This window comes from Typopeltis vanoorti, chromosome 10 (genome assembly GCF_054136105.1).
Source record: "Typopeltis vanoorti isolate ZY-2024b chromosome 10, IOZ_Tvanoo_1.0, whole genome shotgun sequence".
NCBI lineage: Eukaryota > Metazoa > Arthropoda > Arachnida > Uropygi > Thelyphonidae > Typopeltis > Typopeltis vanoorti.
Window position 1 is genome coordinate 54,356,507 of NC_143558.1, and position 13,373 is coordinate 54,369,879.

The 13,373-nt window shown below is 34.7% G+C and overlaps 1 protein-coding gene across 2 annotated transcripts in view; it reads left to right on the top strand.

Annotated features, from left to right (window-relative positions):
* The window catches only part of Coq6 (ubiquinone biosynthesis protein COQ6, mitochondrial), a 167,577-nt gene that overhangs the window by 54,093 nt on the left and 100,111 nt on the right, over nt 1-13,373 (top strand). For both annotated transcript variants that reach the window (XM_090399076.1, XM_090399077.1), the window contains exon 5: nt 10,610-10,717. In XM_090399076.1, the coding sequence (XP_090255202.1) occupies nt 10,610-10,717 (108 nt within the window). The remainder of the gene's footprint in view (nt 1-10,609; nt 10,718-13,373) is intronic.

The following is a 13,373-nucleotide window of genomic DNA, read 5'->3' on the forward strand; positions in this document are numbered from 1 at the left end:
AAAAGAAACTGGCTCTGCATGCTAAAGACAACCCACAAGCATTCTATCAATATGCTGCAAGTAAAAGAAAGAATGAATATGAAAGGATAACTCTTCTAAATCCAGATGGCGTGAGGATTATAGTTGCAGAAGAGGTTGTTCAGTTAATGAGTGCCCATTTTTTAAAAGCTATCAACCTGGTGAATGCAACATTGAACTCACTGTTACCTCTTCACTAGATGAAGAAACACAGGTGTGTGAGGCCGAGGTATTAGAGCTGTTGCAAAAATTGAATAAGAATTCATCAATAGGGACTGATGGAATATCAGCATGTGGGCTAAAAGAGTGTTCAGCTGAACTGGCCATTCCTTTGACCAGGCTGTTTAATATGAGTCTCAGAACAGGGAAGAGTCTGCAAGAATGGAAGGAAGGAATGTATGGTAATTCTATTGCACAAGGGTGGTGCAAAGACCGATGTATCCAACTATCAACCAATTAGTGTCTGTAGTGGTGGTTAAACTTTTTGAAAAAATTGGTTAGGGCTCGCATTCAGAAATGGGTTGACAGTGAATCTCTACTTTGCAATGAACAACATGGGTTTACTAAGGGATGGTCATGTTTTAGCAATTTGCTCACATTCTATAACAATGTTACCATTGAACTAGACAAGGGGAATGAATATACCATGATACTTTTGGATTTTGTTAAGGCTTTTGACAGAATACAGCATGGTAGACTTTTGCATAAATTGGAAAAAATGGGTTTGAGTTATATAATATTAGCATGGATAAGAGGATGACTGACTGATTGATATCAAAAAGTGTTATATGGGGGATCTGCGTCTGCAAGGTTTAAGGGATGGCATGGCATTGCCGCCAGAGAATGACTACAATGATAACTAGAACAGGCATAGGGTAAAACACTTGCAAAGGCTTACTATATCAAGTCTGGGCATGATGTAAGGGTAGTACTGCCCATAACCAGTACAAAGATTAATAAAAAATAAATAAATAAATAACAAGTGGTATACCATAAGGATCAGTGCTTGGTCCACTATTATTCAATCTATACATTAATTATATTGGGAAGGATTTGACAAGTGACATACAGCTATTGCTGATGATGCAAAGATAGGTAGGGTAATTAGGAATGCTGCGATATACAGTACTTGCAAAATGACTTAAATAGGCTGGAATTGTGGGCATGGGAAAATGGATGTCAGTTCAGTGTCAGTAAATGTAAAGTCAATCACTTTGGCATGATTAGATATCAAATGTCGTATTATATTGGTGGGATTAGGCTAGAAGAAACTGATGAGGCTAGGGATCTTGGGATGTTAATAGATAGGAAGTTGAAGTTCAGGGGTCATGTGGCAAAGATTGCAAATACAACTCAAACGATAATTGCAATGCTGAAACGAACGTTCACATGTAAAGATAAGGATGTTATTTTGCCTCTTTACAAGGCCTTGATAAGATCTCACTTGGACTATTGTGCACAGGTCTGGTCTCCTGGTTTCCATTATGATTCTGATATATTGGAGAGAGTACAAAGGAGAGTGTTAAAAATGATATCAGGATTATGGAATACTGATTATGAAGACAGATTGAGAATTTATAGACTGCAGACACTGGCAAACAGGAGAAAGAGAGGTGATATGCTTGAGATTTACAAACTTCTGAAAGGGTCATACAGAATTTCAATTTATGGAGGGTGGGAATAGGACAAGAGGCATCCTTGGAAGCTGAGAATGAATGCTGTCAAGAAGATGGTGAGAGCTAGATTTTTCTCTCAGAGGTGCATGATTGGAATGGATTGCCATTGGATGTTGTGAGTGCAAGCAGTGTGAATGAATTCAAGAATAAGTATGATAGTTGGTGTGTGTAGTATGTGGCCTCCCTTGATCAGTCTCTGACTCCCTGGAGGTGTCTCTTAATAATAATAATTAAGAACATATTAAGTAATAATTAATACACTAATAGTCCCATTTAAGTTTTTTTTTTAAATTTTGAAGTATCCCAATGGTTAGATAAGTAATTTTGGATTATTAACACATTTTTAAAATTGGTAGTATGAAATCAGTGTAGTATATTTGTATAACATTATTTTAAGAACTTGTAATTAGACAGTATTTCGGATGATTAACACATTTTTAAAATTGGTAGTATGAAATCAGTGTAGTATTATATTTGTATAACATTATTTTAAGACTTGTAATCAGACAGTATTTTGGATTATTAACACATTTTTAAAATTGGTAGTATGAAATCAGTGTAGTATATTTGTATAACATTATTTTAAGAACTTGTAATTAGACAGTATTTCGGATGATTAACACATTTTTAAAATTGGTAGTATGAAATCAGTGTAGTATTATATTTGTATAACATTATTTTAAGACTTGTAATCAGACAGTATTTTGGATTATTAACACATTTTTAAAATTGGTAGTATGAAATCAGTGTAGTATTATGTTTGTATAACATTATTTTAAGAACTTGTAATCAGACAGTGGGATTACTATGATTTTTCACATACAAGCTTTGAATTAACGTACCTTGTATTTTTTATATCCACCTAGATTGTTCATTTTGATAGTTAATATTTGGTCTTTTTACTAAATATGATACTTGCGATAGATTGTGAGCTTGATTTGTCCATTATCTTGTTTTTTTAACTTGTACATCCAAAAAAAAGGTAATTAATGGTTGTTTTTTCTAATTCTAATGTGAACTTAATTTTATGATGGAAAGAATTTATTTTTTGAACTCATGTAAGGTATCTTCCGCGTCTTTCCAAATGATGAACACATCATCAATATATCTCCAGCAGACTGATGGTTTCAGAGTTATTTTTGCTAGGATGCCTTTTTCTAGTTTTTCCATGAACAGATCTGCACACGGTGGTGAAGGGACTGTCCATGGCTAAGCCTTCCAGTTGTTGATGTACTGCGTTGTTTACTTTAAAATAGTTAGACTTGAGGCAATGGCGGAAAAGCTATGCAATGTCATTTGGAAAGAGATCTTCTATGATCTTAATTACTTCTTCGACCAGTACGTTCGTGAACAGAGAGACCACGTCTAGATTTGCAAATATATCTGTTTGATATATTGATGTTTTTAGGTTTTTCAATGAAATGTTGAGAGTTCTTTATGAACAAGGTTGATTTCTTTATGTTCTCCTTCAACAGACTAGCTAGGTGTTTGGCTAGTAGGTATGTAGGAGAATTTCTGCCATCCACGATCGGGCAAAGCGGAACTCTGTCTTTATGGACTTTTGTCACGCCATATAGGCATGGTGTTAATGGATGTAAAGATTTTAAATGTCTTTGTAATTCTAGAGGCCATCTAGTCATATTGCGTATTGTATCATATTTAGTAAAAAAGGACCAAATATTAACTATCAAAATGAACAAGCTTTGAATTATTAACAGATTGTTAGAAATAGTTAGTTAGTATGAAATCAGTGTAGTATTATTTTTACATAACATTATTTTAAGAAGTTGTTATCATATAAAATGGCATAACTGGCATGTGATTTTCCACATGTAAGCTTTCAATGAGATAGATTCTCCATTACAGGTTTGTACCAGAAATTATGAAAACTGCACAGTTTCAGAGCATATTAGTTTGATTATAGTCAGGAAAATAAGGAAACTTTCTGACTGCAGTGAATGATTATTATTATTATCCCAAGACCCCATGGAGTCGAAGACTCATCTAGGAGATCCTTTTGTCATACACACAGCTCATCATACCACACCTTAAACACAGCTCAAATTCTCTGCAGACACCACACTCTCAGGCATAGCACTCCAATCATTAACAACTCTGCATGCAAAAAACCTGCCTCTCATACCCTCCTTATACAGTTTTCAGGGATGACTTCTGGTTCTCCCCCAATCTCTCACCATTTGCTGTAAAACCTCTCCAACATTGATCCTATAATAACTCCTTACTAACTTGTAGGTCTCTATCACATACCCCCTCTTCCTCATATCCACTAGACTCTGTAAATTGCATATTTTCAAACTTTACTCATATTCGATATTCCAAAGATCAGAAACTACCTTAGTAAGTCACTTCTGGACCCTTTCCAACATCTCTTCATCCTTTTGAAAACCAGGTGACCAAATTTGGACACAGTAGTTCATGTGTGGCCTAATCAACGCCTTATACAATGGAACAAGAATATCCTTACTTCTACAAGTCGGTGTCCTCTGCATCATTTCCAGAATTCTTTGTGTTATCCTCACGATTTTGGCAATGTGTCCCCTAAATTTCAGATCCTTATCCACTGTCACCCCAAGATCCCTTATTTCCTCACACCTCCAACAATATATCTCCACCAAGCATAAATTCTACATCTCATCTTTGTTTCCCAAATTTTAAAACCTTACATTTTACAACATTGAACTTGTATCCCCATTTCCTTGCCCATTCACATAATTTATTTAAAGTTTCTAAGGTCACAGCATCTTCTCTACTATTCATAGTTCGTCCCAACTTTGCTTCATCTGCAAACAACTGAATATCCCCATCCAAATCTTCACCAATATCATTAATATACAAGTTAAACAGCAATGGCCCTAAAACAGGGCCCTGAGGCACACCACTAGTAACTTTCCTCTTCCTGGATATTGCTCCCCTCATACACAACTTACTGATACCTATCAGATAGCATGTCTCCAATCCAATGCACTAATCTAATGTCCAACCCTATCCACTCTAGTTTGGCTATCAACTTATCATGTGATAAATAAACTATCAAAAGCCTTTTCGAAATCTAAAGGAAACTGTTACCTTATTATAATAAGTAAGTGGATTACTAAAACATAATCTCCAGGTAACAAATCCATGCTGTCTATCAAAGATAATACCATTGTTGTCAACCCAGTTCTGGATCCTAGTTCTCACCAGCTTCTCCAACAACTTAACCACAACACCTTGACACACCAGCTAGGCCTATAATTTAATGCCTGGGTTCTATCACCTCCCTTATGAAACGGCACAATCTTGCCCTCCTTCATACCTTTGGAACTCTACCCAGTGCAAGACTAATATTAAAAATATATGTCAAGGCAGATGTCAACTCCTGTCTGCCCTGGCAGATGTTAATGAGGCTACCGGACTATATATTATCAAGTTCGACAGCCTCATTAACATCAAGTTTGCTCATTTTCCTATACACATCTTGCTCACTTACAGTCAGTCTCTCATCCCTATCATCAACTGCTCTCAATCTCTCCATGATGTCACATTCACAAAGACTTTTTTGAACTGCTCACTAAGTATCTTCACTATATCTTCTGCAGTAGTTGCCCTTGTACCATTTTCTCCAATCCATGTCATCTTTCCATAATCATTCTTCTTTTTTTTCGTTTTTTTTTTTTGTTGGCTACATCATATCGAAAGAACTCCCTAGGATTATTTTTGGCTTCATTAGCTAACTGCTACTCACACTACATTTTTGCTACCCTTACCAACCAAGTCGCCCTCCTTGCCTGGTCTTTGTAATCCTCATGGAATTGGTCATTACCACTTCTCTTATGCTGCCTCCATAATGCCTTTTTCTCTGTACTGCACTGCATGCTTGATCTCTTCGTTCATCCATTTCACGTCTACCTTATGTACCCTTCTGACACTTGAAATACATTTAGACATTGCTTCTACTAGATAGTTCTTGAATATCCTCAGAGCTGCATTGATCTCATTTCCAGCTAACTCCTCATTCATGCTACACCTGCAAGCTGTCTCTTGAGCTCTTCATAATCACCAGCCTTGTAGTTCCACATATACCCTTTTCTCACAGAGGTCCTCACACTGCTGGCAACCACCCAGGTTATCACTTCATTGTCACTCTCACCAACTCGCGAGTGATTTGACACCTCATTTATAATTACATTTTCTGATGAGATGATCAAATCCAAGATCCTCAATCCTTGTGTGCTCTCTGTTACATACTGTCTGAGGTAGTTTTCCCTCAAAAACTCAAGAAACTCATTTTCTTTACTTCTAGTTGCTATCTTTTCATCCCGTTCTATCTTGCCATAGTTAAAATTGCTCATAATAATCACCCTTTTCTTATTTGCTTGGCTAATTTGACTATACATTTCATAATCACTACCATCCACATTACCAGGTCTATAACAATACCCAACTAAGTATTTCATTCTGTTCACCTCTGTCTCACACCATACTGCCTCAAAACTACTGGCACTATTTCCTTCTTGCATCTCTACTTTGTCTCACTTATTCCAATTATTTTTGGGTGAACAGACACTCAATTAATGCAACCATTTCATTTGTCTTTTCTTATACTTCTAGCATCGCTTACCATTTGTATACAAACACAACCGCTAGTTCCACTGATACCACTTATTTGATGTGACTTCTCCATGCTTAACTCAAGCCATTTCTTTTTCTCTTTATTCATCTTCAAACCTTCTTCATATCCAACTGTTTACTTTGATCCCAGGTCATCCTCTTCCCTTTTTTTTCTAGACATGCATTCACATCCTCTTGCAGCATCTACCTTTCTCATGCTGTGTTACTCTTCCCACCCTGAGCCTCCCTGTTTATCTGTCTGTCTTGCACAGCTGTTCTCCCATTCTCTATACTCGTGGCACTCACTTCATTCACAACCACCTCTTCACTCTTTGCTGTCTTATTCTCCCTTTCTTCCACATCACTTACCACTTGATCAGTTTCATTCTCTGCACTCACTTCTCTACCTTTCAACAGTGGCAGTCTCTCCAAGTGACTTGCACCAAAACCACTCAAATGCGGTCCATCACTCTTATACAGTTCACTTCATCCTTCAAACTCATTCCACACATTAACAAACTGCACTCCTTTCTCCTCGCACATTTCCGCTAACATTCATAATCCTTGCTCTCTGCCTGATTTCACCACTGTCATACCTGGGCAACACACTTACTACTTTTCCTATCACACTATTCTCTTTTATCCATCTCAACAACCTCCTGATATCCAATCTGATATGTTCTTGGTTTGCAGTCAAGTCATTTGTATACCTATTACAACTACCAACTCTTTTGCTCTCTTACTTCTCATATCCATACAATACCACTTGCGAGTCTTTCGTTACCTCTTTTATACCAACATTATTTGTTTTCATCATTTTCACTCTTCCAGCATATCTCGAATTCTCTTAACTTCATTCGACATTAATCTCTAATTTCAAAGAATTCGTAAATAAACCTGTACAAAAAATAAATCTCGCACACTAATAACACTTGAAGTGCAAAACTTTTATAGCAACTCTTACTCATGAACACACACCTCTTCTTCTTTTCAGCCATTTTCTGTCCACTGCTGGACGAAGGCCTCCTTCAGTTCTTTCCATCTTTCTCTGTTCTTGGCAATGTTGACCAATTTTTCCCAATAAATGTTGACCATTCATCACTCCACCTTCTTTCAGGACTTCCTTGGCCTTGTTTTCCTTCTTTTGGAATCCAGTTCATTAGTATAGTGGTCCATCACTCATCTCTCTCCTGGATAGATGTCCGGCCCATTTCCATTTTAGTCACTTATGGTGAAGAATGATGTCAGTGATGTGAGTCTGGCTTCTTATTTTTTAATGTGATTCCTAGCATCAAACTCTCCATTTTTCTTTGAGTTGTTGTTAGTTTATCTAACCAAGTTTCACAACCATATGTGATGACAGGAAGTAGACACTGGTTAAATGTCTTCCTTTTTAAACAGAACGGGACATCATTGTTTTGAAAAATGCTTTTCAATTTTCCGAATGCACCCCAGGCAAGTTGAACTCTCTCCTATTTATTTCCTCTTGGAGTCCACAGTTTAGATCAATGAGATGAGATGTATATGAAGAGACTCTTTCCAAGAAATTGTTTTCTATGTATTTTGGTGTTACAAAATGATTGAACATGATTTTAGTTTTTTCTCTGTTTATTTTTAGACCGACTTTTCTGCTTTCATGATATAGGTCTTCTATCATTATAATAAGGTCTTTTGGAGTGTTTGCAAAAATTATAATATCATCTGCATATCTTAGGTGTGTTAAGTTTCTGTTATTAATTTTTATACCAAGGTTTGTCCAGTTTATATTATTAAATATTTCTTGAAGGACTTCTGTAAAGATTTTGGGGTGATAGTCTCCTTGTCAGACACCTTTTTCAATTGATATTTTATTGCTACTTGTGTGAAGTTGGATTGTTGCTGTTGCAATGTGGTATATTTCCTGGAGTAGGTCCATATATTCTCCAGGAACTCCCTGATTCTAGAATGCTTTGATTATTGCATTAGTTTTGATGGAATCGAATGCTTTTTCATAATCAATAAAGGCTAAACAGAGAGGCGATTGGTTTTCTTCTGCTTTTTCTATTATTTGCATGAACATGATCAATTGTGTTAAAGCCTTTATGGAATCCTGCTTGTTCTACTGGTTGATTTGAGTCTAGAAGAGGGGGGGGTTAACCTGTTTGTTATTACTTTTGTGAGAATTTTGTACAGATTGGAGAGAATGCTAATTGGTCTATAGTTCTTTAATTCTTCTTTGTCCCCTTTTTTAAATAACAGTATCAGAGTAGCATTTTTTCCAGTTTTCTGGTATCTTCCTCTCTTCTAGGCATAGATTTAGTAAGTTTGTGATATGGTAAATGATATTATTTCCTCCCCATTTAATTAATTCTGTGTGAATTAGATCTTCAGCAGGACATTTTTCATTTGTTTTAATACTTGTTTTATTTTATCTGAAGTGAATGGGGGATGAATTCTATATGCGATGGAGAAGAGTTATATTTGATTTATCTATTGAAGGATCAAAGAGTTCTTGATAAAATTCTTCTAGCCTGCTTAGGATTTGTTCTTTGTTCCTTATTATAGTTCCATTCTTGTCTTTTATTGCAGTTATTTGACTTTTGCCAACTGATAAATGTTTTCTTAGTATTTTCATATTTTTATTGTTTTCAATTGTTTCTTTTATTTTTTTAGTGTTATAAGATCTTATTTCATTTCTTATCTTTTTCCTTATTGTTCTGCATAGTTCTGCATATTCTATTTTAGAAATTAAGTTTTTGTCTTGTTTCATATTTCGTCCCCTTTTTAGTAATTGTAAGGTTTCTTCTGAAAGTTTATGGTCTTTTTGTTGTTTGTTGCTTTTGAATTCATTGGCTGCTGAGATTATTACTTTCATTAGGTTTCTGCTTATTTTATTTATGTCTTCTTCTTCAAATATATTTATTAAGTCTAGTTTTTGATTGAGTTTTTCTTTGTAATCCTTCTTTTTGTTTTCAATAGGTTTTAAGTCAAAACTTGTTGATTTTTTGTTGTTTAGCCTTATTCTTTCCAATTTGGGGTTTATTTTAATTTTGGCTCTCACCAGTCAGTGGTCACTTCCTGTTTTTACTTGATTTAGTACTGATGTATCTTGAACTATTTCTTTATTGTTATATAGTATATAATCCATTTCACTTTTTATTTCTTCATTTGGACTTCACATCCATTTTCTTTCTTGGGCATTTCTTAAAAATTGTATTCATAATGTAAAGCTTATTAGTAATAGAGAATTCTATAAGAGCCATTCCTGAGTTGCTGCTTGTACCATATACATATAGTCCTATTGTGTCTATTTGGTGAATGGGATGACCTACTTTGGCATTAAAATCGCCGTTACTATAGTAAAGTTTTGATTGCTATTTCTTTTTTTGTCTAGAGTGTGCTGCGGTGAGTCATAAAATGCTTCTATCTCTTCATCAGTATGGGATGAGGTGGGAACATATATTTGGATGATCCTGATTTTAAGTTTGGAGTTTATTTTAATTGTGCTTTCTATTATTCTTTCATCTGTATAATTAAATTCTTCTATAAGGTGTGCAATTGTTTTCTTAATTAGAAATCCAACTCTGTATCGTTCTTTAGTTTTCCCATAATAGTATAAGTTGTCTCCATTTTTTAGTTTTATTAAATATTCATCTTGCGTACGAACTTCACTTAAACCTATGATGTCCCATTTAATATGTTTTAGTTCTTGCTGAAGATGGTAAGATCTTCCTCTTCTTTAAGTGTTCGACAATTAAATGTTCCTATATAGAGGAAAAGATGATTGTATTGATTACTGTTATGTTTATGAATTCTTTGGGCTATTCCAGTATTGCTTATTATTTGGAAGGCTTCCCCACTGCATCATGCTCTGGTCTCCATAAATGGTTTCAATCAGAGAGTAGTCATATAATTGGGGAAATTTAGTCACATTTAGTGTTTGTCAATTCTGGCCATGGGTTTTACTGCCTTTCTTTCTTCTTGGCATTGTAGTGGAGGGGTTGTGGTCTAATCTCCCACGCTGACCACATAACATCTTGGGAGATGCATTTATGTACTATTTTTTATCTCCATTTTTTAGTTTTATTAAATGTTTATTAAACACACACTTATGTACTATTAATTCTTTCAAAAAAACTTATCTCAAATGGGAGCCCTTTTTTACACAGCACTACTTCTCGCGACACTAGATAAAGATGATTTATTGATTTCTCTAATGTTCCATGAATTTAAAATGAATAGAATAGATTTTATATGTTATAGATAGAGAAACAAATACATGGAACTTATTATATTACTTGTAATTTTTGATATTTTTATGTAAGATAGGAGCAGATGGAAATAATTCACTTGCACGAAAAGCTATGAGCATCAAATATGTTAACTGGAAATATAATCAAAAGGCTTTAGTTGCAACTTTAAAGTTATCTGAGGTTAGTGTTTTTTTTTTTTTATTTTTCATTATTAAAAAAGTTTTGTCCTAAATTTTGCTATTTTACTTGTGGTATGTTCTTAAGTAAATATTCTTATAATTCAGATTACCTCAAAGTATAATTCATTCATAATGGTTCAGTTTTTTAAACAGGACTATTTTCTGTATTTCAGAGCTTTCACTGAAAGCAAATGTGTTTTACTGGAACAAATAGTTAAAGATTAACATGTCCGGTTTTTAATGCCTTTTTGTGTAAATAAAAGCTCAATCCAATAAATTTTCAAAAATTTTGCAAAGGTGACAAGATTTGGAGGCTGAATCTAGGAAGAGGAGGACAAACATTAGTTTTTACTGAGCAAAGCAGCCTTTAATTTAATAAATAACTAACAGATAGTAATAAATGTTTCTACTGTTTTATTTCAAAACAAACCATTTTTGGTTAACTGACAATGCCAAAAATTAATGTTATATGCATAAGTTTTTCATTATTTTACTGAAGAATTTTTAAAAGTGCATAATGTGAATTTTAAAATTTCATTTCTAGAGCAATGTATTTCTCTTGTTATGCATGTTATATGCATAAGTTTTTCATTATTTTACTGAAGAATTTTTAAAAACGCATAATGTGAATTTTAAAATTTCATTTCTAGAGCAATGTATTTCTCTTATCTTATCATTCCTTGATTAACGAGTTGTCTAAATCAAAATATGAATTAGAATGTGGACAGAATATACTGACTGGTATAATATTACCTAAAAGCATAGGTCATTAAAAATATTTCTTATTGTTTTTTCATTAAAGTTTGTGTGGCTGAAACAAATCTTTATGAGAACTTATGGAAACTGAAAGCAAGTTGTGTGAATATACAAAGACATTAATTCGTAAACCATGGTATTATAACACAAAAAACACTTTACACAATATGTGCCTACAAGGTAACCATAATTTGATTATGTACTAATGGCATTCCTATTCTGTTATCACCTAATCCCTTTCTTTTGTGTATTCAACAATCTTTCCCACTTACACCATCCTCTTACATTTCTGTATTTTGCAAGAATATTTTCCACTTGATTGAAAATTCAATCTATACTTCATTGACGACTGTATACTATACTCCTCAATCTCATTTATCAAACATTGCAATCTACAACCAACAAAACTTTCATAATATCAGCTTTTACAAACCTACATTTTGATCTCCAAACATTCTTGATTAAGATACTAATAATCTTGTCAATTTTAATATTATAAACTAATCTCATTAATCTAAACAAACTAATCTCATTTCTCACAAAAAAAGAACCCTTCCAGTCTTACTTTTGACAACATCCATATTTCTAGACAAGATACCTCTTGAGGGGATAATTTTATTTTCCAATTTTTCTTAGCATAGTATATTATAAATATTGCTACCTTAGCATCTCAGAAATTTGATATTTCTCTTTTGCTGAAGGCATTACTTGACCTCTGAACAAGTGTCGACTCTGCAACTTGCAAATCTGTCCAAATATTATTACTATTAAGATACTAATAATCTTGTCAGTTTTAATATTATCCAAACTAATTATTACTATTACCCAAGACCCCATGCAGTCAAATTCATCTGGGAGGTCCTTTTATCCTACACACACAGCTCATCATACTGTGCTTTAAACACACCCAAATTCTCTGCAGACACCACACTCTCAGGCAAGGCATTCCAATCATTCACAACTCCGCATGAAAAAAACTGCTTCTCACTCTCCTACTCACACCCTCTTTATACAGTTTCCAGGGATGACCTCTGGTTCTCTCCTTATCTCCCACTATTTTCTGTAGAACCTCTACAGCATTGATCCTATAACAACCCCTTACTAACTTGTAGATCTCTATCATATCTCCCTCTTCCTTTTATCCACCAAAAACTCTGCAAATTGCATCTTCTCAATCTTTCCTCATATTCGACATTCCAAAGGTTAGAAACTACCTTAGTCAGTCGCCTCTGGACCCTTTCCAACATCTCTTCATCCTTCTGAAAACCAGGTGACCAAATCTGGGCACAATAGTTCATGTGGCCTTATACAATGGAACAAGATTCTCCCTACTTCTAAGAGTCGGTGTCCTCCACATCATTCCCAGAAGCCTTAATGTTGTTCTCACAATTTTGGCTATGTGTCCCCTACATTTCAGATCCTTATCCACTATCATCCCCAGATCTCTTATTTCCTCTACAATATATCCTCACCAAGCATAAATTCTGCATCCCATCTTTGTTTCTCAAATTTTAAAACCTTACATTTTGCAACATTGAACTCTCATCCCCATTCCCATGCCTAATCACTCAATTTATTCAAGTCTTCTTGTAAGGCCACACTTCTCCACTCCGGTTCATCCCAACTTTGCATTATGTGCAAACAACTGAATATATCCATCCAAATCTTCACCAATATCATTAATATACAAGTTGGGGGTGCTTAAGGGTCAAAGCTGTATAACTGAGAGGAGACCTCCACATAGCCTTTAAAGGAATGCGGAGAACCGACCAGGGCTTCTGACCTAATGTCCAATCCTCACCTTCTCGTGGTACACCCTGTTGGGTATCTACTTGGATACTGAACGAACGAGGATGGGCTGGCAATTTGGGATTTAGCCGACCAAAAAGTATTCTTATTGG